The following is a 26,283-nucleotide window of genomic DNA, read 5'->3' as shown; positions in this document are numbered from 1 at the left end:
GCTGTGTTTTAACCAAGGTCACCTCTCTGAGAAAGGTTGAATCCCCAGGTAGGGATTTTCCCCTGAAGTTAGGGAGGGAATAAAACCCCTCAACTAAGTGCCAGGCGGGTAACTAATCACTTTAACTATGAACAATCATGCTTAAGCTACATAATCTTTACTCCCTGGAATGGAGATAAGAAACGCCCTAGCCTTTGTAATAGAAATTGACAGGATTAAAATCAACTGGTATAAATACAGATGTAACAAGACAGCAAGATCTCAAACAGATTGTCAAACTGCAGCGGGAAGGCCGGGGAGGGTTGGGGGGCAGGAGGTAGGGGGGTAAGAGATCAACTAAAGGACTTGTATGCATGCATATAAGCATAACCAATGGACATAAGACACTGGGGAATAGGGGAGGCTAGGGGACTGTCTAGGGCGGGGGGATAAAATGGACACGTATGTAATACCCTTTGTAATACTTTAAGCAATAAAAAAAAAAAAAAACAAGACAGCAAGAGACAGAACTCAGAACACAGAACTCAGGAGACAGAACTTAGAACAGAATCAAGAAGACAGAACCTACACGGAGCCTAGAGACAGAAGAACTTTGCTGGAGAGAGCATGCCGGAGGATCCTGGAGAGGGACTGGCCTCGGAGCCTAGAGACAGAGCCTAGTGGGAGAACATGGCAAGGGATCCTGGACTGAACCTGACTACAGAGATTGGCAGGAGAACCTGACTGGAACCTGGACACTGAACCTGACTGGAGAGCCTGGACAGAACCTGGCTGGAGAACCTAGCGAGGGAACATGGCTACAGAACCTCGCTGGAGATCCAAAGCAGAACCTCTCTGGAGATCTGGGCTAGAGATCCTGGCTAGGTTGCTGATCAACTGAATGCTGTCTCCGTGTCATTCCTTCTTCGCCGACTCCGTCCACGCCTTTGGGGACCCCTGGACCTGCTGGGGTTGGACCCCAGCAATTGGCTGCCTCTCGCATGCCCCCTATTGGGGGCTGTAACCGAGGCACACGCTCTTGACTGGAATCGAACCTGGGACTCCCTCAGTCCATAAGTCCATGCTCTAGCCACTGAGCCAAACCGGCTAGGGCTAGAAATTTACCTCTAACCACTTTTTATGACCATTCCCATTGTGTTATTCTGGAGTCTTCCTGCTGCCAGCCAGTCTCTCCTGATCCTAAAAAAGTTTTCTTACAAATTTTGTAATTCAACTACTGAAAAAACCTTCAATGTACATTTCTGCCTATAGTAAAATATTAAAAATTCTACAATAGGTAGAAAAGACCTTCCATAATCTAACCCACCCAATTGTCCCAGTCTTATTACTATGTCTTTCTACATACCTTGGCAAGCATGGTCTGAATAATGTTTGCCAAACATACCGTATATTTGAATGTTGCTCTACCTTTGTTCACATTGCTCTTGTTTCCTAGCACCCCCTTTCTATAATTTTCCTAGTAAATGACAACTCGTTATTCCAGATCTACCTCACATATCATCCCTGCTTTGATGCCATCTATAATCCTCCCTAAGAGAACTACTCCCTTATCTATGTTCCCATTATAGTTCACATAGACAATCATTGTATCTCTGTGACACAGTATTAGTTATTTATCTCCTTTGGAAATCTGAACAGAAATTGGAGACTTTACATATCTATAAGTACCAGTGGATGGCATGCAATAAATAACTATATTAAATAGTATTATTTACTAGATCAGAAACATTACTGATGCCTAAGAAATGTACACTATATACTGTAGTTAAGAACCATACTACATCTTCTGCCGAAACCGGTTTGGCTCAGTGGATAGAGCGTCGGCCTGCGGACTGAGGGTCCCGGGTTCGATTCTGGTCAAAGGCATGTACCTGGGTTGCGGGCACATCCCCAGTGGGAGATGTGCAGGAGGCAGCTGATCGATGTTTCTAACTCTCTATCTCTCTCCCTTCCTCTCTGTAAAAAATCAATAAAAATATATATATAAAAAAAAACAAAAAACCATACTACATCTTCTGATCACCTCCCTACTTACCATTAACAGTATTATGACACTGCTATTGCTTTCTAAGTCCTCTGTGATAAAAAAAAAAAAAAAAAAAAGCCTCAAGGATCCATTTTTTTAAATAAAGTATATTCTTTCTATCAGGTACATCTGTGTGGCAGTGCTCTTTAATTAAAATCTGCCAGTTTCACAAAACAGCCACCAAGATTTTTAAAAAAGAAACAAAACAAAGGTACACTGCTCCTTTCTTTAAAGGTGTGCATCACCACCACAATCTTCCAAAGAGAGTTACTAATTTCCTTCTGACAGTGATAGAGAAGAACTACCTGATATTATCAGGATCTGGAAAGCTGCCTTTGTTAGAAACTAGTAGACTCTGTGGAATATGGAAAAAACTCCAAAGGACTGAGAACTGGTAGAAAAAAGGAAGGAGAATATGGGGGGAATTCACAGGAGAATTACAGAAGTCTGGTAAAGATACCTGGCCTGTGATATTTATAAACCAAAATTATTGGCTTTATATGAGAAAAAATATTATAACCCAAAGCACATTAAATTTCAAAACCTAACTCTCAGTTGCAGAAATACAAGAGACAGAGGAACACGTTTGACAACACCAGGATGATGTAATTTGCAAAATCTAGTATGTGGGAAACTCTATAGGACAAATAACTCAGTTTCTTCAACAACGAATGCAAGGGAAAGCAGAGAGAGGGATTAAAAGATACTTAAGCCCTGGTTGGTGGTTAGAGCGTCAGCCCAAGGATGGAAGGGTTGCTGGTTTGATTCCCAATCAAGGGCATGTACCTTGGTGCAGTCTCAATCCCTGTCCGTGTCCAGGAGAGTGTGGGAGGCGACCAATCAATGTGTCTCTCTCACATTGATGTCTCTTTTCCTCTCTCCCTTCCTCCTTCCCTCTCTCCCTCTCACTCTCTCTAAAAACCAATGGAAAATATGCTCAGGTGAGGATTTAAAAAGATAAAAAGACACTTAAGAGACATGTCACCCAAATTCTATGTGTGGATCTTGCTTGGATTCTGATTTCAAAAATCTAATTCTGAGAGTGAGAGTGAAAAAGAGGCGAGAATGAACTAGGGATATCTGAGCACTGACTGCTATGTAATACTACAATAAAGTAATTGTCATTTTCAGTAGGGGCAATAATATGTGGTTATGTATTTCTTAAAAGACCAAATTTTTAAAAATACATATGAAAATTTTTATAAATGAAATAAAAGACATCTGGGATCTGCTTCAGAATAATCTAGAAGGGGGGAATAGCCATGAGTTGATCACTGTTGAAGCTGTTTGGTGACTACAAAAAGGTACATTATATTATGTTTTCTACTTTCATAACATTTCAAATTCTCCATAAATGACTATAAAACAAAAAGAAAAAATATTACTTGCTGTGATTATTTGACTCATATGAAATCTTTGATCCACTCAGGTTTAAAGGTCTTCTCTCAATCAAACTAATTACTTTTCAAGTAAACATTTATAAAGAAACATTTTTTCTCCCTGGAACCCTAAGGTGGTGCCTATTAAGGCGTAATAAACTCATGAGGTTTTCTTTCCTTACCTTGTCAGACAATTCATTTTCTACATCTTTCTTGATTCTCCTCAGCATAAATGGCTTCAAGATCATGTGTAAGCGAGACAGTTGATCTGAAATGCCAGGAGGAACCCCCCATAAGTAATACATTATTTCAATTTAACACAAACAAAAGAAAAGTCATGAACATCTCTCACTAAACTGTTTTAACACCTTTTGGCTTAATGATTCTATGAAAGAAGGCTGAAACACATTTTTTTCCCCAAGTAGGAAACCAAGGAATCTGAATTTTCCAGAGTATTTTTGTATAGTCAACTGGGCAAATGTATTTTTCTCTCACTCAGACCAACAAAGACCACCTTATTTTTATTAGAATGCACCTTTATAATGTTTAAGGAACATTTTTATCAATAAAATAGGGTTCTCATATAGGTCTAATGCAAGCTATCTGTGGCTCCCAATGTTCCTCAAAATCATGTTTTCAAATTATGTCAGCAAATAACTTGTAGTATAAGAAATTACTAAGGATTTTTCTAATAGTTAAAAGATGTCACTTCATGTTTATGTAACAAACACATGATTCTCTCAAAAGATAATACTCGACAAGATCAGTAGTACTGACACACAATGTTAAAAATGTTCACAGTAGAAACAAATTTTAATATAAACAGAAACTAGTATTTTCAGTTTTTATCACAGGAAAAAGCCTTACCCCATTCCACAAAGAACAGAATTGTGATGGGAATTTTTCAGGCTCTATGTGGAAATCTGATTCTGTCTACTCTGCCTTGATTAGTCAACAATACAGTAAAACCTTGCTATACAGACTAATTTGGGTGAGGAGGTGTCTGTTAAAGCTGAAAGTCCATTGCATAATAAAGTAGGTTTTCTGAATGTGAATGTTAAAAAATTGACAAATTAGTTTACCTGTTTTTACTCACGTAGACATGTTTGCGTAATTAAAATTAAGTATGTATGAAAAGTTTAACTTTCACAAAAAAGTTTTCTGTATGGATCACTGTAATTTTACATTTATACTGAGTGGGTCTAATAAATGTGTGCATTCACCAGTCATCTTAAGTCAACAAATGCATGCAGCTAGGGTGTAGCTTAGTGAACATGGAAACATCCGGCAAGGCATGCATTAAAACCGCTGCAGAAAAGTCACACCAAACACAACAGAACCAATTACTGCGCCCAATGAGATGTGATCGCGTGCTAATCATTCACTGAAGATTGTTTACAAGCGGTGACTCTTGGATTTAAATATGTAGAACAGAGTTGTAGATATGTAATATTTATTTATTTTGGCAAAATTACTATAGTGCTTTAACAAAAACAACAAAAAACTTGATAATTTAATTATAAGCAAATCTTGGTTAAAAGCATTTAAAAATTAACAGGGTTTTAATTTTCACATATGACACACGGACCAGAAATTTTGTCCGCTAAATTGGAAGTCCTTTAAATCGAGGTCCACAAAATTGAGGGCTTACTGTACAGCAACATCACCTGAATCAATTAGTCCATTTTTAAAGCCTTTTAAACATAAACAAAGTACATTTTTTTTAACTTTTAATATTGTTTATTCAACTTGATTGCTAAAGACAATGTCCTTCAAACATGAAAAACTGACCTAAACATGACATCTGAACAAAGGACTATAATAGCTTCTAGTTACTGTATCTATTATTAAATTGTTCTTTTTATCTCAATTACTTCTTTCTCTTTAGACAAATATCCCAATCAAGAGGAACCTGTTCTTTTATTTCTTTTTCTTTATTAAGGTATTACATTATGTGTCCCTGTCCCCCCACCCCCAACCAATCATAAGTATATGAGAAGAAAAATTCTACATATAGAAAAAGCATACAATTATGTCTTTGTCTAAACTGATCCATAGAAGAAAGTTCATAAAAGTACTCACTCTCATCAATGGCAGATTTGTTTTCGGCATGGCTCTCAATGTCCTTGGAAAACCACTCATTAAATTCCTCATGTGAATCAAATAATGTTGGCATAATAAAATGCAGCAGAGCCCAGAGCTATAAACAAAAGAAAAGTGAAATAGCTGCAGAGCAACAAAATGACAGTGTGAGGGTTTAGAGAGAGAGTGAAAGTTGCAGGTATGTGTGTATGTCTGTGTCTCATGCATGTGTATGTGTGAGTGAATGAGAGGGACAGAAACAGTGTGTGGGCACATACGTCATCACCCAATACTAATTCTATAAAGTGCTATGCAAAATGTAGTTACTTTTCAACGAATTTTGAACTAAAAGTCTGAAAATGCACGTCCACCTCAGATTTTTGCGGTGGAATAGTTTTAAAGATCTTACACATATTAAAAAACCCATTCCACAATTGTGTAACATCTGAGGTAACATAACTTGCTAATAATAACTCCAGATCAGGGGTTAACAAATTATAATCTGTCGTGCCAAGTCTGGTCTGCCATCTATTTTTACAAATAAAGTTATAGTGAACATAGCCACATTTACTCATTTATGTATCATCCATGCCTGCTTACATATTATAATGGCAAGGTTAAATAGTGTGACAGTGACTGTATGGCCAGTAAAGTCTAAAATATTTACTATCTGACTCTTTACAGAAAGTTTTCTAGCCCCTGTTATAGAAAATCAATTATCTTCCTAAAGAAAAAAATGTTACCTTTTCATTCTAGCATAAAAACATTTCTGCTTTGGATGGGTAGCATCCCTAATGTGGTCACTGTTTATTATATAAATACAAAGAAATAAAGTAACTTATTTGCTTTTTGCCAGAGAATTAAAAAATAGGAATGATGCCAAAAAATCCACTTAGGGTAAGCTATGTTCCAATTCTTCTTTATGTGGGAATTATAATTTGCACAGAGTACTAATACTCAAGGTTGGCATGTGTGAAGACTTCTATTCTCTGCTGGAGCCATTCTGTTTAATGCAGACCTAAAACTGAGACCTAGTGCCTACCTCTGCCATGGTGTTCTGAATGGGGGTCCCAGTTAGCAGAAGCCGATTCCGACACTGGAACTGCAAGAGGATCTTCCAACGAACACTGTCCAATAAGATGAATTACAAATTCCAAATTAGCTATAAATCTTTCTCCACACTACCAAGTCCCCATATTTCTAAAAATGTTTTCCAAAAAAATAACGAACACTCAGAATCAACTACTCCACTATGTACACAATTGAAAAATATTATTCAACAAAGCTGAGGATAGGACATTTCAGAGGACTGATTTCTGCCTCTATACTGAAAATATGGGACTAGGCTTTAGGAAAAAAAGCCCCAAACAGGCAGAGAGGGATCCTTTCTGGCTTGATAAAACTCCTCTTTGTGCTGACACAAACCAGTTCATTATAAGGCACTTATCTGTAGTAGGAAGCTTTAAAATTGATTTTAGGGAAAGCCCGTGAGAAGAAAATGCAAAGAGAATCTATCATCTATGGCTATGAACATTTCCTACTTTGAAATAGTGCAATATGAGGTAATGCCCTTCAGATGATGGAATGTTCCATGGAAAATACCATTCTGCCAGGTAACATGGACCTTTAAAGAAGTCCTATGTGTTCACCAACAGTTAATAAAAATGCCTCAAACTCAAGGTTTAATACTTCTGAATAACACTTTATAGCCAAACACTCGTTTACTATTCAGTTTGGAAACTTAAAAGTATTAGAATATTTTTCCTGGCTGGTGTGGCATACTGCACTGGAGGGTTGCCGGTTCAATTCCTGGTCAAGGGCACATACCTGGGTTGCAGGTTCCATCTTTAGCCCCAGTAGAAGTGCATGAGGGAGGCAACCAATTGATGTATCTCTCTCACATCCATGTTTCTCTCTCTCCCTCTCCTCCAGCCTCTCAAAAAAAAAAAAAAAATCAATAGAAAAAAATACTCTCAGGTAAGGATTAACAACAACAACAACAACAAAAAGTTATTGGAATATTTTAAACATATAACTTCCAATAAAAAGATTCTTGGGGAATTCTAATAACCATCCAGGGACTAGGACAACTTGCATAAAGAAGAGAGAACCTACAATCCACATAAATGTAACATTCTACTTCTTACTAAGACCTCCTGTCTAAAATAATCTCTCGAGGAAAGGGCAGGCGCCCCTTCCTCCACAAAAATTTTCCTTAAAGAACAAAGATCTATTAAAATGTCATAATTATTGAGTAGGAAAACAGAAAGAGAAAAATCCTTGTATTTTAAACATTAATATTTATGTTCCATGAAAAATGCAAAAGGGAACTTATGACCTCTGGTCAGATGAATGGCTTATGGGGAGACCATATCATTCCATCTTCTGAAACCTCTCTGATCTTTATTTTCATGTGTGTATATAGCACACAGATACAGCTGACCCTTGAACAACATGGGTTTAAACTGTGAGGGTCCACTAATGTGGATTTTTTTTTCAATAAATATAGTAAATGTATTTTCTCTTCCTTATAATTTTCTTAGTAACATTTTTGTTGTTGTTGTTTTTCTTGTTAATACTCACCTGAGGATACTTTTTCCATTGACTTTTTTTGGAGAGTGAAGGGACGGGGAGAGACAGAGAGAAACATTGGTTTCCTACCGCACATGCCACAGTGGGTCCAGGAATAGAGCCTGCAACCAAGGTACAAGCCCTTGAACCAGAATCGAACCCATAATCCTTCAGTCTGCAGACTGACACTTTAACCACTGAGCAAAACCAGCTAGGGCAGTATCATTTTCTTTTCTCTAGCTAACTTTATTGTAAGAATTCAATATATAATACATGTAACATACAAAATTTGTGTTATTTATGTTATTGGTAAAACTTCCAGTGTTTGGAGAGTCCAAAGTTTTATGAGGATTTTCAAGTGCGAAGAGCTGGGGGGACAGATTTTGGCACCCTGAATCACCACACTGTTCAAGGGTCAACTGTATATCATATTTCTACATATTCTCAGTCCAAGGAGTTTGGGTTCTACTACTCATGTTACCTGGAACTACTCTTGAGTGCCTGAGCCTCGTCCAGTACCATGTACTGCCACTTGACCCGCTGGAAATACTTTACATCCTGCACCACCAGCTGGTAGCTGGTGATAACCACGTGGAAGGGAGCATCCTGAGTGTAAAGGGTCTTCTGTAAATATAAGAGGACAAGGGCGAAAAGAAATAACAATTCATATAAGATAATGAGGAATACATTGTATTTTCTAAGGCCAAGTTTATGATAGCTCTAAAGATGTGCTTCTCCCATCTGAGAGATGTACAGTGAATTAAACCACAACTGTTTTTAAAGTAGGACCTTAATCACAAATCATCATAGAAACTAGTATTTAGCTTATTAAAGAAAAAAGTTCTTATTTAATCCTGGACTTCAATCAAATCCAGCTGTCTATAATAGGAAAAACATCATTACAATGTAAAAGAAAAAAAGTGCACTTGCTTAGTGTCAAAAATATATAAGAAGATTTTGTATATAAGAAATTACTCAAATCAATTGAAGAAGAAATGATTTCATATATATACATGTGTGCTTGTATATGTATATATTCAGTAATCTGAGAGTTACCTGACTCCAGAATCTCCTTATGACTTTTCTATCATGAGGATTTCCCCAATATGGTAGCACCTGGAAAAGAACCAATACATTACTCAGAATGATTTTAAAAGAACCTAAAACAAAATAAATCTAGGAATTCCTCTTCTGTCATGGCTTGACTAGTACTCCTCCTGCTGACCAAATGAAAAACACATATTCAAAACATCTCTTTGAAAGTATCAAAGAGCTAAGCTACTGAGGCAGTGGAGAATTAAAGAGACAAGATCCAGAAAAGAAAGCAAGCCGAGAAAGGAAATCCTGTTACCTGTACATGGTCCCCCTGAAGGTGATCCTTTCCAAAAGTTCTGGTTGAGAGGATAAGAAACTGAGCAGAGGGTTTTTTTTTGTTTTTCCTTAAGAGATGTGGAGCCCACAGGACAAAGACTGTAGTCCAAGGAGGAGGGATTCTGATAAGCATCAACCTCCTTGGCCTTAAGTTAGGATCAAAGAATATATACACACTAGAGTCCCGATGCACAAAATTCGTGTAAGAGTAAGCCTTCCTTCCCCTGGCTGCTGGCACTAGCTTCCTTCTGGCATCCAGGACCCGGGCTTCCCTCGCAGCCCTGGCTTCATCCAGAAGAATGTCCAGTCTAATCCGCATATTATGCTTTTATTATAGACTAGATAGACTAGAGGCCCAATGCACAAAAATTTGTGCACTCAGGCGGGGAGGGGATCCCTCAGCCCGGCCTGTGCCCTCTCGCAGTCTGGGATCCCTCGGGGGATGACCACCTGCTGGCTTAGGCCTGCTCCCTGGGGGATCGGGCCTAAGCTGGAATCAGACATCCCTCTGGCAGCCCGGCAGTCCTTGGGGGATGTCCACTTGCCAGCGGGGAGCAGACCTAAGCTGCAGTTGGACATCCTTAGTGCTGCTGAGGAGGCAGGAGAGGCTCCCACCACCACCGCTGTATTGGCAGCCATCAGCCTGGCTTGTGGCTGAGCAGAGCGCCCCCCTGTGGGAGCACACTGACCACCAGGGGGCAGCTCCTGCATTGAGCGTCTGCCCCCTGGTGGTCAGTGTGTGTCATAGTGACCAGTCATTCCTAGACATTCTGCTGTTAGGGTCAGTTTGAATATTACTCTTTCATTATATAGGATAGAGGCCTGGTGCATGGGTGGGGGCTGGCTGGTTTGCCCTGAAGGGTGTCCCGGATCAGGGTGGGGGTTCCGCTGGGGTGCCTGGCCAGCCTGGGTGAGGGGCTGATGGGTGTTTGCAGGATGGTCACACCCCCTTCAGGGTGGGGGTCCCCACTGGGGTGCCTGGCCAGCCTGGGTGAGGGGCTGATGGCTGTTTGCAGCTGGTCAACATCCCCTTCAGGGTGGGGGTCCCCACTGGGTTGCCTGGCCAGTCTGAGTGAGGGACTGAGGGCCGTTTTCAGGCTGGCCAAGCCCCATGGCGACGGAAGCTCCCAGCCTCTCCTTTCTTTTTTTTTTTTTTATTCTGAGATTTATTTACCTTCTATAATTGAAACTTTGTTGCCTTCAGTGGAGTTCAGAGCCGGCCAGGATGGGCGGGAAGCTTGGCTTTCTCCATCACTGGAGCAACCAAGCCTCCTGCTGACTCCAGCTCCGTGGCCATGGCCGGCTGATAGCAGGTATCTGGGTTGTTGCCTTCAGCGGAGCTCAGAGCCGGCTGTGGCAGGCGGGAAGCTTGGCTTCCTCCATCACTGGGGCAACCAAGCCTCCTACTCGCTCCAGCTCCGTGGCTGCTGGCCGCCATCTTGGTTGGGTTAATTTGCATACAGTCGCTCTGATTGGCTGGTGGGCGTGGCTTAAGGCATAGCAAAGGTACAATTTGCATGTTTTTCTTTTATTAGATTAGATACTAGTAATTAAGGTAAACCATACACAGACCTGCCGTAACAGACTCAGTCATCCCTCAATATTTATAGGAAATTGGTTCCAGTACCACCTGAAGATATCAAAACCCATGGAAGGCACAGTGTTTGCATATAACCTATGCATATCTCCCTGAATACATAAAATCATCTTTATTTATAATACCTAATCCTATATAATAAAGAGGTAATATGCAAATTGACCATCACACCTTCGCACAAGATGGCCACCCCCATGTGGTCAAAGATGGCCACAAGATGGCCGGCAGGGGAGGGCAGTTGTTGCCGGGAGCCGGTCCATCCTTGCTGTTTCAAGGGACCTGGCATATATAGCATACTGTTCTTAATATGTTTGCTCCCCTTAGCGCTGTGTGTTTTAACCAAGGTCACCTCTCCGAGAAAGGTTGTCTCCCCAGGTAGGGATTTTTCCCTGAAGTTAGGGAGGGAATAAAACCCCTCAACTAAGTGCCAGGCGGGTAATTAATCACTTTAACTACGAACAATCATGCTTAAGCTACATAATCTTTACTCCCTGGAATGGAGATAAGAAACGCCCTAACCTTTGGAATAGAGATTGATAGGATTGGAATCAACTGGTATAAATACAGATGTAACAAGACAGAACTTAGAACACAGAACTCAGAAGACAAGACCAAGAGAGACAGAACTCAGAACACAGAACCTACACAGAACGTTCTCTAGAGACAGAAGGACTTCGCTGGAGAGAACATGGCAAAAGATCCTGGACTGAACCTGACTACAGAAACTGGCCTCAGAACCTAGAGACAGAACCTAGCGAGGGAACATGGCTACAGAATCTGGCTGGAGAACCTGGATCCGAAACAGAACTTGGCTGGAGATCCTAGACAGAACTTGGCTGGAGATTGTGGCTAGAGATCCTGGCAAGGCTGCTGATCAACTGAACGCTGTCTCTGTGTCATTCCTTCTTCGCCGACTCCGTCCACACCTTTGGGGACCCCTGGACCTGCTGGGGTTGGACCCCGGCAAGTTGTGGGCGACCAGGCCAGCTAGTGAGGGCAATTGTGGGCGACCAGGCTGGCAGGGGAGGGCAGTTGGGGGTGACTGGTCCAAGCGAGGGGAGTTAGGGGCGACCAGACTGGCAGGGGAGGGCAGTTGGGGGTGACCAGGCCAGCTGGGGGGGGAGGGCAGCTGGGGGTGACCAGGCCAGCAGAGGAGGAAAGTTGGGGGTGACCAGGCCAGCAGGGGAGGGAAGTTGGGGGTGACCAGGATGGCAGGGGAGGGCAGTTGGGGGTGACCAAGCCTACAGGGGAAGGCAGTTAGGAGCGACCAAGCCGGCAGGGGAGGGCAGTTGGGAGGGACCAGGCCTGCAGGGGAGGGCAGTTGGAGGGCGACCAGGCCAGCAGGGGAGGGCAGTTGGGGGCAACCAGGTCAGCAGGGGAGGGCAGCTGGGGGCAACCGGGCTGGCAGGGGAGGGCAGTTGGGGGCGACTGAGCCAGCAGGGGAGAGCAGTTGGAGGGAGACCAGGCCAGCAGGGGAGGGCAGTTGGGGGCGACCAGGTCAGCAGGGGAGGGCAGCTGGGGGCAACCGGGCTGGCAGGGGAGGGCAGTTGGGGGCAACTGAGCCAGAAGGGGAGGGCAGTTGGGGGCGATCGGGCCGGCAGGGAAGCAGTTAGGCGTCGATCAGTCAGGCAGGGGAGTGGTTAGGGGTGATCAGGCTGGCAGGCAGAAGCAGTTAGGAGCAATCAGGCAGGTATGCAGGCAAGCGGTTGGGAGCCAGCAGTCCTGGATTGTGAGAGGGATGTCCGACTGCTGGTTTCGGCCTGATCCCTGTGGGGTCCCAGATTGAAGAAGGTGCAGGCTGGGCTGAGGGATACCCCCCTCTCCAGTGCACGAATTTCATGCACCAGGCCTCTAGTATAATATAAATGTCAAGTAAATCATTGTTATACTGTATTGTTTAGGGAATAATGACAAGAAAAAAGTCTGTACATGTTCAGACTTGTACATTGTAGGCCTAATAATACAGTACACATCAGCAACAATGTAACTTTCCCGCCAAATATTGTTTCAATACACAGTTGGTTGAATCCCTCAGATATAGAGGACCCACTATACTGAATTTCTGCTTCAAATCATCTCAATTCCTGACTAGATTAAGGGGATTTGGATTATTAGTGTCGTAGAAAAAAATTTTACTAGTGACAGGAAACCAAAACAAAACCCCAAACACAGAAAAATCCTCTCTACAGAAGGAAAAAAACAGTTTCTTAAAACCCACAAATATCTCTAGAATTTTCCCCATACACTGTCTGGCATACAAGTAAAACAAAAATAAAAACCAGACATATGGAAAGACCAGACCATTTGATTGAAAAGAGAAAAAAGAAAGCCACAAGAGATCAAGATAATGAAAATATCAGAAAAAGACTTAGAAAGAATTCAATGACATGTTAGATGCAGCTGAAGAGAAAGTTAGTGAACTAGAAGAAAATATCCAGACTAAATCATGGAGAAACAAAAGAATGCAAAGTTCAGCATTTTTTGTGTGATGCCTCTAGGGCTCTCTTTCTTTTTATCCAGATGGGGGTCAAAGTATTTCTTGAATTTATAGCTTGATGTCTTTTGTAGTTTTCAAAAATCTCAGCCAGATGGAAGCACAAATATGCAGAAAGGAATGAAGATCAATTAAAACAATGAACATGTATTATGAATAAATCTAAACTTAAAAGATATAAATAATAGAATGTCTTATGTGGTTTAAAATGTAAAATATGCTACTTTTTAAAAAGTGATACATGTATTCTCCTAGGTATCTACTGAAGAATAAAATGAATATATAATTAGCAGGTAAGAGAGGAAGAAAAAAAAAGCAATAAAATCTAATCAATCCAAAGGTACCCAAGAAAGGAGAGAAAAAGGAAAGTTGAACATGTGAAAGAACTAGAAAGCAAGCAGCAAGGCAGATTTAAACTACATATACCAATAATTACATTAAAAGTAAGGATAAATATCTGTAACAATAAAAGCATAATATGCTAATTAGACCAGACAGCCGACAACCTTCCAGACGAAGCCGGGGCTGCGAGGGCCAAGGCAAGCTGCTGCGGCTACGAGGGCCGAGACCCTTGCATGAATTTCATGCATCAGACCTCTAATTCAGCAAGAAATGTGCCTTTAAGTGTAGATAGAGAATGGTTAAAAATAAAAGGAACAAAAAGATACCATGTAAAAATTAACCAAAGAAGTTAATTTATTTAATATCAGAGAAAATAGGTTTTAAGGTAAAATCTTAAAGAAGAGAATCTATAATAATAAAAACATAATATGCTAATCAGACCGAACATCCTTCCTGACAAAGCTTGGGCTGCAAGGGAAGCCTGGGTCCTGGGTGCCGGAGGGAAGCCGGTGCGAGCAGCTGGGGAAAGGAAGGCCTATTCTTGCATGAATTTCATTCATCAGGACTCTAGTTTCATAAAATTAAAAGGTCCAATTCACCAAGATTATCAAATAATTATAAATTAGTATATATATCTCAAAGAGCCTCAAAATATATAAAGCAAAAATGGAGAAATTCATGATTGTGGAAAATTTTAACACCTCTTTCAGTCAGTAATACGATAGGCAGACAAAAAAAATCAATAAAGATACAGAAGAGCGAACAAGTTAACAAACCTGACCTACTCAACATATATATATAACACTATACTCAACAACTGTAGAATAGACACTATTTTCAGACATTTATAAAAACTGACCATATGCTGGGCCATAAGAGCAAAGTTCAACAAATTTCAAAAGATTAATATAATAAAAAGCATTTTTTCTTATCACAGTGGGTTTAACCTATAAATTAATAACAAAAAAGTACCTAGAAAACCATCCTTTGTTGGAAATTAAGAACCATACTTTTATTTTTATATATTTTTGTGGATTTCAGAGAAGAAGAGAGAGAGAGAGAGAAACATCAATGATGAAAGAAAATCATAGATCAACTGCCTCCTGCACACCCCCTACTGCGGATCAAGCCCACAACCTGGACATGTGCCTGGACAGGAAATGAATCATGACCTCCTGGTTCATAGGTCGACACTCAACCACTGAGCCACACCAGCCAGACAGAAACCACATTTTTAAATAACCCATGCGTCTACAAGAACTTGCAGTGAAAGCTAGAAATTATTTTGAATTGAAAGATAAAAAATGTGACCCAACAAATGTTTGGATGATTATACTCATGCTTAGAAAGCAATTAATACCCTTAAATATACATATTAGAAAAAAACAAAAAACAACCATCTAAGTTCCATCTTGAAACGTTAGAAAAATTTTAAAGTTTACCAAAAAAGTAGACAAGAATAAAAAAAGAGAATAAATAAATGAAATAGAAAACATACAGAATAGCCTATATCAGGGATGAAAAGTGATACATTAACTATAAAAACATAAATCATATTTCATGGGAAAAATGACACCAGAGGCACTGATCACACTAGAACCATAAAACAAGGTTTACTTGCCAAATAAAATGAACTTTCAGATATTATCATCACAGATCTAAGTATCTTTTGAATGTAAACTAACCATAAACCTGAACAGAGTCTACACACCTATGTTCTTTAGGGAGGTGAACACATTTCTGACAATCTAAAGGAGTAACAGCAATAAAAACAATGAATCAATAGAGCAGAGGTCATCAAACCTTTCCTCTAAATGGCCATATAATAAATATTTCTGCTTTGCAGGCCATACAGTCTCTGTCACAACTACTGAATTCAGCCATAAATAATACATAAACAAAAGCATGACTTTGTTCCAATATATACGATTTAAATTTCATACATCATTTGTTATGAAATATTTTTAATCAACAATTTAAAAATGTAAAAACTATTCTTAGCATGCAAGCTGTACAAAAAACTAGGTGGCAGATTCCTCAATAAGTTAAATATAGAATGATTTAGCAATTCTTCTCCTAAATACATACCCAAAAGAACTGAAAAACAAGACAGGTGTTCAAACAAAAACCTGTACATAAATGTTCACAGCAATGCTATTAACAATAACCAAATGGTAGAAACAACCCAAAGATCCATCAATAGATGAATGGACAAACAAAATACAGTATCCTATCTAATAAAAGAGAAACATGGTAATTGGCGTACGACTGCTACCCTTCCCATTGGCTAGTCAGGGCAATATGCAAATTAACTGCCAGCCAAGATGGCAGCCGGCAGCCAGGCAGCTTGAAACTAACATGAGGTTTGCTTGCTTCAGTGACGGAGGACTCCAACGTTCCCCGCCTGCCTTGCCGGCCTCTGAGCCTGCAGTTTAAGAAACATTGTAACAAATAGAGAAGCTAAACAAAACCCCATAAACCTGCTTTAAGGGAGCCCAGGATCTCAGAGCTGGAGTTGATACAGAGTTTCAATTACAGAACCGAAACAAACCAGATACCTTCTTTCAGCAGCAGAGGCCTCAGAGCTGGAGCCAGAGCTAAAGCTGGCCCAGAATAAAAAAGAAAAAAGAAAAAAAGGAGCAGTTGGGAACTTCCGTCACCCGCCAGCCTGAAAACAGCCCTCAGCCCCTCATCCAGACTGGCCAGGCACCCCAGTGGGGACCCCCACCCTGAAGGGGGTGTGACCAGCTGCAAACAGCCATCATCCCCTTAACCCAGGCTGGCCAGGAACCCCAGTGGGGACCCCCACCCTGATCCAGGACACCCTTCAGGGCAAACCAGCCAGCCCCCACCCATGCACCAGGCCTCTATTCTATATAGTAAAAGGGTAATATGCCTCCCAGCACCGGGATCAGCGGAGCCGAGAGGCCTCCCAGCACCAGGATCAGCATGACAGGGGGCAGCGCCCAAATCCCCTGATCGCTCTGCGGCTCTGTGTGTGACAGGTGGTGGGGCCACAACCTCCTGATCAGCCCTGCTCTGTGCCTGATACGGGGGAGCTCCCCAACCCCTTGATCGGCCCTGCTGTGTGTGTGACAGGGTGCAGCGCCCCAACCACCCCCTTCGCCCCCACGGGCCCTGCTCTGTGTGTGATGGGGTAGAGCCATAACCTCCCAGTCCGCCCTGCCCTGAGTGTGACAGTGGCGGCGCCCCAACCCCCTGATCGGCCCTGCTCTGTGGGTGATAGAGGGCATCGCCCCAACCCCCTGATCCGCCCTGCTCTGTGTGTGACAGGGGGCGGTGCACCAACTCCCCTATTGGCCCTACTCTGTGCGTGACAGGGGGGAGCTCGCCAATCCCCTGATCGACCCTGCTCTGTGCGTGACAGGGTACAGAGCCCCAACCCCCCTGATGGGCCCTGCTCTGTGCGTGACAGGGGGCAGCGTCCCAACCCCCTGATTGGCCCTGCTCTGTGCATGACGGGGTGGCGCAGCAACCTCCCCATCGACCCTGCCTTGAGTGTGACAGGGAGCTGCGCCCCAAGCCCCCAATCGGCCCTACCCTGAGCGTGACTGAGGGTGGCATCACAACCTCCCGATCCGCCCTGGTCTGTGCATGACAGGGGGCGGCGCCCCAACTCCGCAATCGGCCCTGCTCTGAGCCCGACCAGGGGCTGCACCTAGGGATTGGGCCTGCCCTCTGCCACCTGGGAGCAGCCCTAAGCCAGCAGGTCGTTATCTCCCGAGGGGTCCCAGACTGCGACAGGGCACAGGCCGGGCTGAGGGACCTCCCCTCCCCTCCGAGTGCACAAATTTTTGTGCACCGGGCCTCTAGTGCTATATAATAAAAGCCTAATATGCTAAGTGTCCAGTTGTCCAGTCGACCATTCAAGCAATCAAAGCATTATATGCTAATGATATGCTAAGGCGCTCATGCTAAGGATGCTATGACGTGTACTGACCACCAGTGGGTAGACGCTCCAACCAATAGGTTAGCTTGCTGCTGGGGTCCAGCCAATCGGGACTGAGTGAGACAGGCCAGACATGCCCTGGAGCCCTCTTATGGTCCCTCCCCGACTGGCCAACCTCCCCTGTTCCTCCCAGCCCCAATTGTGCACCAGTAGGGTCCCTCAACCTGGCCTGTGCCCTCCTGCCATCCGGGACCCCTTGGGCATGTCAGAGAGCTGGTTTTGGCCCAATCCTGCAGGCCAGGCCGAGGGACCCCACTGGTGCACAAATTCCTGCACCAGGCCTCTAGTATCCAGATAATAAAATATTATTCAGTCAAAGGAATGAAGTACTGATATATCCTATAACACAGATGAACCTTGAAAACATTATGCTAAGTGAAAAGAAGCCAGACATAAAAGCCCTTACATTGCATGATTCCAGTTATATGAAACTAGAGGCCCAGCGGACAAAAATTGTGCAAGAATAGGCCTTTCTTCCCCCAGCTGCCAACAGCGGCTTCCCTCTGGCACCCGGGACCCAGGCTTCCCTCGCAGCCCCAGTTTCGTCCGGAAGGTGGTCAGAAGGACATCTGGTCTAATTAGTATATTACGCTTTTATTATTATAGATATCTAGCTAAAATTAGCAAATCCATGGACACGGAAAGATTTGTGGTAACCAGGGTCTAGAGCAGTGGTTCTCAACCTTGGCTGCACATTAGAATCACCTGCGAATCTTTTTAAAATCCTGATTTCTGGGCCTCATCCTCTGGAAATTCTGTTTCTTTGTTATGGGGTGAGGCCACAACATTAGTAACAAAGAAACAGAATTTCCTGAGGATGAGGCCCAGAAATCAGGATTTTAAAAAGATTCGCAGGTGATTCTAATGTGCAGCCAAGGTTGAGAACCACTGGTCTAGAGGGAAAGGGGAATGAAAGGGGAATTAAGGAGTCACTACTTAACTGGGAAGCGGTTTCTGTTTGGCACCATGAAGGAGATTCTGCAACCTGATATCAACCTGATCACTGCACCTTATTGTATATGTACTTAATGCTACTTCACTGTACACTTTAAATTGGTACATATTATGTTATGCGTACTTTATAACAATTTTTAAAAACTGGGAGAGCCCTGGCTGCTATGCACAGTGGTTAGAGCATTGGCTGTGCACCACAGGGTTTTGGTTCGATTCTACCCATCCTTCCTTGGGGAGTTTGTGGGAGGCACCAATTGATGTATGTGTCTCTGTTACACTGATGTTTCCTTCTCTTTCTCTTTCTCTTCCTCTTCCTCTTCCTCTTCCTCTTCCTTTTTCTCTTTCTCTCTTCCCACCCTCCTCCACTCCCAGCCTTCCACTCTCTCTAAAAATCAATGGGGAAAAATATCCTTGAATGAGGATTAACAACAAAAAACAAAACTAAAAAATTGGGACAAACAAATGGAAATTGGGATTGGCCCAAAGGCCATATTTTACTGACCTGTAAATTTTAGCATCAAATGAAAGTTCAACATGCAAATGAAAGTTCAGTTCACGTATAAGTATAAAATCAAAGGAGAGGTAACAAAAACATAAATAGAACTTCATTGCCATCTATTGGTCAATGAAGGAAATACTGAAAACTTAATTTGATGGAAAATTTTAAGATTTAATTTCTAACTTCCTGATTGTTCATCTTGTACTGAGCAACACCACCACCAACAACAAAGGCGGAAAAAAAGATGGGCCCTGGTCGGGTGGCTTGGATGGTTGGAGTGTCAACCCGTGCACCAAAACATTGTGGTTCGATTCTGGGTCAGGGCATATACCTGGCTTGCAGATTTGAACCCCAGTCAGGGTGCATGAGAGAGGCAAGTGATCAATGCTTCTCTCTCACATTGATGTTTCTCTCTCACAATGTTTCTCTCTCTCAAATCAATAAACATATCCTTGAGTGAGACTTTTCTAAAAAGCAACACAAAAAAAGATGGGGAGCTCCATATCCCACATGACAAATAACTCTACAGAGAATATTCGTGCAAGGGGCTCGGCCTCCACCACCACCGGGGCTTTGTCTGGAAGGATGTCCGGTCTAATTAGCATATTACACTTTTATTATTATAGATGGGGGAGGAATGATGACCATGCCATATATTACAGGATATGTGCCCTGATGATGATAAGCCAAAAATCTACATTAAACCAGCAAGGTCGATATTTTCTATTATGGTAGTTTGACCAAGAGCATTGATTCATGTGACCAATGCAGCAAATCACTCAAAATGGACTTTGGTTTTCTCACTTATGATGCACAAAGATTTACTTCTCCCATTGTAACATTTATACGAAATGTATGCAAGTTATTTTGGGGGACAAAAATATAAGAAATTAAAAACTATTATGAGCACTTTAATAAGCGAGGCAGCAAGAGAGTCAGAAATTTTAATTTTAAAGAGCAATATAATTTTTTGTTGAATGATTTTTACCTTGAATTTAGGAACAAATCTAGTAAACTCCTGATGCCAATTGTTAAGCGTAGAAGCAGGTGAAATTATTAAGAAAGGTCCCCAAATGTTCTCTCTCTGAAACAGAAAAACTGGGTTAGCAAACTGCAGGAAAACTGAAAATAGTTAATTCAAAATTATAATTAACTACAAGAGCAGTTTAAGAATAGAAAGTACATTGTAACAAGAGAAATGGTGTTTATTCCAACATATTGGCACACTCAATAATATTCTATATTAATAATAACCCAGGAAGGAAGTTGCTCATACACACATTGAGGAAAAATTAGCAAGCAATTACTGCCCTCTCCATCCACCTCTTATTGGTCCTAAGTTATATCATTCACAAAGCACTTAGAACATACTGACTTTATGTGTTGCTTTCCCCTGTACTAGATGATCATATAATTTTACTATTACCTAAAGCTTTTGCTTTTTTCAAAATGCTTTTACACATATTTTCTCATTTAATTTTTAAGAGAAGTTTGCAGAAGTGGAAACAACCTTAAAGAGTTAAAGTGAAGTCAGGTCAAAGAGGTTGCATGAACTGTCTAAGTTTATACTGCCAGTAAGTGTACAGTTGAGATATGAACTCAGGTCCTCTGATCTAACCATACATTGTCTTTGCCACCACACTGGTGGTTCTCAACTGAGGGTGGAGGTGGTGGGAGAGGTTGCCAAACCATACATTCTCAAAAATTGTCCTAGTCTTCTTGGAAATCAAATGTTTCACTACATTATGTTACGCTGTAAAGGCTTTGAAGGCAAGGAGCAAATGCTACTGTCTTGGTGTGCTACAAAGCCTAACATAGAGCTTGATAATGGCTGATTCTCAATAGAAAATGACCTCAGGATCTAGAGAGAGAAAAATAGAAAGATAGCATCTACCCACCTCAGCCAGATGGGCAAGGAGGGCAATGCTCTGTACTGTTTTACCAAGGCCCATTTCATCTGCAAGAATGCCATTAATACCCTGGGAAAAAAACACACATGGTTAACACCTCTCACATTCCATCATACAGCTTCAAAAAGAACTAACCAAAATGTTAAACTTGTTCAAACAAATGTGACCAGAGATTCCAAGCTTCAGCACTTTATCCACTGCTGTAATGATTCATTCGCCAACTCCACAGCTACAACTGTGAATCATGAAGCCAGTTTTTTAGCTAATCTAGTCCAGGCACAAAAGCAAGCAACCACTTACCAAGACCACCTAAGACAAACTATATATATAATACAAATATTCTCCAATAAAATCTCCAGGTTAAAAATATAGAGACATCGTTTTTATTCTTGCCAAAGGATGAAGCTTTTTAAAAGGAATGAAATCTAAAACATTATCTTGTGCTTATTTCACAATATATTGAACCAATGACTTTAGAAAAACAGGTAACAAGTGAAAGATAATGGGTATAGCATAATTCTAAAATTTACCTGTTCATAGAGATTTGCTAACCAATTCATGCCTTTCAGTTGATAACCTTTTAATTTGCCATTAAAAATTGTGGGCTGTGGAATATCCTCGCCAGCCCGGATAGAAGGATTTGCCAGGCTGTAACTCTCCCCAAACCCACTGCCAGACTTGTTTGCTGCCCGTAGGGCAGCTGCTCGACTTTCTTTTGCATCTTCATCAAAAGACCTTGTCTGGAAAATAAAATTTTATTAGAAGAAAAATGTAACATCTCTTTTGGGCTAATTGGAACAAAACAATTTAACAATTATATTAAAAATATGCTCTTAATGGACAGATACTAAGCCTTATATATGATTACTTGCTTCATCAAGAAATTTATTGACATTTTTATATATATATTTTTTAATTATACTTACTGATTTTAGAGAGAGAGGAAGGGCGAGAGAGAAAAAACCATTCATTTGTTGTTCCACTTATTTATACATTCTTTGGCTGCTTCTCTGTGTGTGCTCTGACCAGAGATTGAACACCCAAACGTGGCATAACAGAACTACACTTTAACCACTGAGTTACCTGACCAGGGTCTAGAAATTTATTACAGTTTTTTAAAATATATTTTTATTGATTTTAGAGAGGAAGGGAGATATAGAACATCAATGATGAGAATCATTAATCGGCTGCCTCCTGTACGCCCCTTACTGGGGAAGAAGCCATATACCCTGGTTGGGAATTGAACCGTGACCTCCTGGTTCATAGGTAGGCACTCAACCACCGAACCACACCAGATGGTCTTATTAAAGTTTTGATATAAAATTTGGTTGGTTGGGATTGATGGAAAGAAGGTCAAGTTTGTGTCTATCCTTGACTTGTACCCACCCTACTGAAGTTATATATAGGTTCCTAGACAGTCTATTAAACTGTTTTCTTTACTTAATTCAATCTAACTGGAGTTTCTTCCTTACGTCATTAAAAAGCACTATATCACAAATAAGCAAATTATTACTGAAGTGAATGAAGGTACTAACTTATCAGTTTTCTTTAGGCATAATATAGCTCGCTTAACAAGCAAAAAATGTGGTCTTTTCTAATGCATTTCCTACTGTGTTTCCCATAATTTCTTGATAGAACAAAAAATAGGCAAACTTCCTAACTTCAATCCACACACTCCTGAAGCTTAAACATATGAAGGTTCATTTTCCACCTTTCCTCAGTCACCTACAGATACTAACATTTGCCAATGTTTTTCATAGAAAATATGATTAAGACTAAAAGAAGAACACCCAAGTAGAAGGTTGCAGGTTATTTCCAGGGCCCATTATAGTTTATCTTTTCATTTTTAAGACTCACCCGAGCTTGATGAATATGGTAAGCATTTTCAGCATTCTTCAGGGCCTGGGCTTTGAAATGGTTACTATCTGAAAAGGAAAACTTATAGATTATCTACCTCATTAATTGATCTCATTCAAAGATGCAATGTACATCAACATGTTTGGATCCGTGACTCCCCCATTCTACTTATCCCTAGGTTCATAGAGGATGAGGGAGCATAAAGGATCAAATTAAGTATTTGACAGAGGCAAGGAAGTTACCATGGAGGCAGAGGGCTGATATGGTGTCCCATAACCAAAGCCAGCACAAAAAAATCACCAGGAGCCCTGGCTGGGTGACTCACTCAGTTGGAGTGTTGTCCTGTACACAAAAAGGTTGTAGGTTCAATTCCCAGTCAGGGTACACACCTAGGTTGTGGGTTTGATCTCCAGTTGGGGTGTGTGCTGAAGACAACCGATTGATGATTTTCTCTCTCACATCGATGTTTCTCTCTTTTTCTCTCTCTCTCTCCCCCACTCTTTCTCTCTAAAATCAGTAAATACATATCCTCAAGTGAGGATTTTTTTTTTAAATTGCCAGGAGATTGAGCTCATCTCCTAATTCTGGGTTTCTTGCATGAAGCAATGTCAAAGCTAGTAAAATAAGACAACAAGAATTCAAAATTGTGATATATTTATGCCAGGTGAAATTATTCCAAAAGAAGAAATACAGACATGTGTAACCCCCAAGATACTCTGAAGCATCCCCATTTCTCTTTTACACTTAGCTCAACATGATTTTGATCAATATTCTCTGTAAAATTCCTCTCAAACTCCATCCCTATGCCTCCCTACCTGTGTTCACAAAAATACTAAAACTGAACAGTCTCTTTCTCATGCCTGACTTGCATCACTAACAACCTTGTTATGTGAGAGATGATGTTCTCTTCTGAGACATGTTCACTGAATTCTTCCAATTTAGTATCTTCTATTTCTACTAATGTATAAGAACATATAAAATATTCCCAAACTTATAAGATCATATAACCTGACCCTTTCCTTTTCAAATTTTTGAATAAAAGTTTTATATTTTTATTTTATATAAACACTCACATTTTCCTACGCTGGTATAATAAATTCCCCTTTATTGATCAATATTACGTATCAGTTAAGATAAAACTTACAAGAATTAATCATGTGTATAACCTTACATATGAAAAACTGGAGGGTATCGGCTTCCTATAACTTCTGATTTGGGACTCACCATAATCCTCCTGTGTGATGTTAACTACCACCCCTCCACCAATGTCAATTTGTCTCTGGGTAGAACTGTCTTCCAGTTTCCTTAGGATTTCCTCCTGGATCCCATCATGACCCATGTCTCGTTTGCGACTCATAAAATGGGCATACAACTCTGTCTGGGTGATTAGGAAGTTCAGTTTTCGCTGTTGCCTCTTGGCCTAAACATGAAAAACATTGAAGTGAAAAGAGTCACACCATTAATCATAAACCAAGAGGTAGTCAACAAAATTCACCAAACTTATATATAGTTTGCAATGTAATTCCTTTATAAATTCTTTATCATTAGAAAGGTGAAAACTGCTAATGAACAATTTTATAATAATCAAGTCCTGGTACTAAACACAAATAATAACCTTCATTTATAGTCTAATAATAATCTATATTTTGCTCTCCTTTATAATATGAAATCTTTCTCCAGTTGGCTTCTGTCTAAAATGTTTATTTCTGCCCTAGCCAGTTTGGCTCAGTGGACAGAGTGCCTGCCTGTGGATTGAAGGGTCCCGGGTTCGATCCCAGTCAAGGGGGGGCATGTAGGAGGCAGCCAATCAATGATTCTCTCTCATCGTTGATGTTTCTCTCTCCCTCTCCCTTCCTATCTAAAATCAATAAAAATATATTTAAAAATAAATAAACAAATAAAATGTTTATTTCTGCCCAGCAAGTGTGGCTCAAGTTGGTTGAGCATCGGCCCATGAACCAGGAGGTCACATGCCCAGGTTGTGGGCTCAATCCCCCGTGGGAGGCATGCAGAAGGCAGCCACTCAGTGTTTCTATCTTTCTCTCCCTCTCTCTTCCTCTCTTTGAAATCAATAAAAACATATTTAAAAATAAATACATATATAAAATAAAACGCTTATTTCTTTACTATATTACTTTGTTATAGTGGCACTGAGACAGCAACTAAATTCAAGCTACATATTTTATTTCATAACCTGGGTGGTAAAGACATTTGTATAGCTTCATTATATTAAAAAATGTAAACGTGTCAGAAACTCTTCTTTATCTATCACCAAAAGGCAAAGTGCTAGGAGCTATAAATTATTCTTGAAGTCAATGCAGAAAGTATCTGAGAAAAATAAGCCAATGAAAGGAAGAAAATGCTCCCCAAACAACATATAGTTTACGTGTGATGATAGTTACAAAATATGGTTATAAACCAAAATATGGTTATAAACCAAATACATGCTCACAAACACATACTTTTTTTAAATGTAAAATGCTAATTCAAAGTGCCTCTGAAATAACCTGGTTAGGAAAATAATCATTGTGTCAATAAATAAAGTCATTCATCAAAATAAACAGTAAAATGAGCAAACAAATACCATAATGATCAAATAATATGAAATATAGCACACACAATACAAAATTAAAGTCATTTTTCATTAACTATTTTATAATAAAATTCCTACGAATTGTATGTGACTTATCCTTAGATCTACTTTCCCCAAAGAAAAACAGCAATAATATAAGGAATAAGGCCAAGAAAGACCCAAGTCCCAAAGTAAGCTACATAAAACTATTCTTTTTTTAAGGGTTTTATAGCATTTGAGCCAGATTCAAATTAGAAGAAAATCGGAGAGTTTGAGAAAACACTGAGCTTATTTTTCATAACAGACACAAATGCTCATGATCCAAAGCTAAAGTATAGTCAAGAAAACCTTTCTAAAACTAAAACAAAAAAGAGTAATGTCCAGGCCCTAGCTGGTTTTGCTCAGTGGATAGAGCGTCAGCCTGTGAACTGAAGGATCCCAGGTTCGATTCTGGTCAAGGGCACATGCCAGGGTTGGAGGCTCGATCCCCAGTGTGGGGTGTGTAGGAGGCAGCCAATCAATAATTCTCTCTCATCATTGATGTTTCTATCTCTTCTCCCTTCCTCTCTCTGAAATCAATAAAAAATATTTTTTAAAGAAAGAGTAATGTCACCTTAAAGAAGGCAACTATTGTTTAAATAAACAATGTCAATAAAAGG

The 26,283-nt window shown here is 40.7% G+C and overlaps 1 protein-coding gene across 4 annotated transcripts in view; it reads right to left on the bottom strand.

Moving 5' to 3' along the window:
- Window positions 1-26,283, bottom strand: part of INO80 (INO80 complex ATPase subunit) — a 168,772-nt gene that overhangs the window by 82,398 nt on the left and 60,091 nt on the right. For all 4 annotated transcript variants that reach the window (XM_059712805.1, XM_059655721.1, XM_059712640.1 and 1 more), the window contains 10 exons: window positions 24,277-24,472; window positions 23,053-23,120; window positions 21,726-21,935; window positions 21,184-21,264; window positions 20,274-20,369; window positions 9,115-9,174; window positions 8,540-8,682; window positions 6,530-6,614; window positions 5,488-5,605; window positions 3,588-3,673 (listed from right to left, as the gene is read on the bottom strand). In XM_059712805.1, coding sequence (XP_059568788.1) covers window positions 3,588-3,673; window positions 5,488-5,605; window positions 6,530-6,614; window positions 8,540-8,682; window positions 9,115-9,174; window positions 20,274-20,369; window positions 21,184-21,264; window positions 21,726-21,935; window positions 23,053-23,120; window positions 24,277-24,472 — 1,143 coding nt within the window. The remainder of the gene's footprint in view (window positions 1-3,587; window positions 3,674-5,487; window positions 5,606-6,529; window positions 6,615-8,539; window positions 8,683-9,114; window positions 9,175-20,273; window positions 20,370-21,183; window positions 21,265-21,725; window positions 21,936-23,052; window positions 23,121-24,276; window positions 24,473-26,283) is intronic.

Source organism: Myotis daubentonii, chromosome 1, assembly GCF_963259705.1.
Source record: "Myotis daubentonii chromosome 1, mMyoDau2.1, whole genome shotgun sequence".
In the NCBI taxonomy this organism is placed as follows: domain Eukaryota; kingdom Metazoa; phylum Chordata; class Mammalia; order Chiroptera; family Vespertilionidae; genus Myotis; species Myotis daubentonii.
The sequence above is the reverse complement of the archived record's forward strand: the minus strand, read 5'-3'. Positions and strand labels throughout refer to the sequence as shown.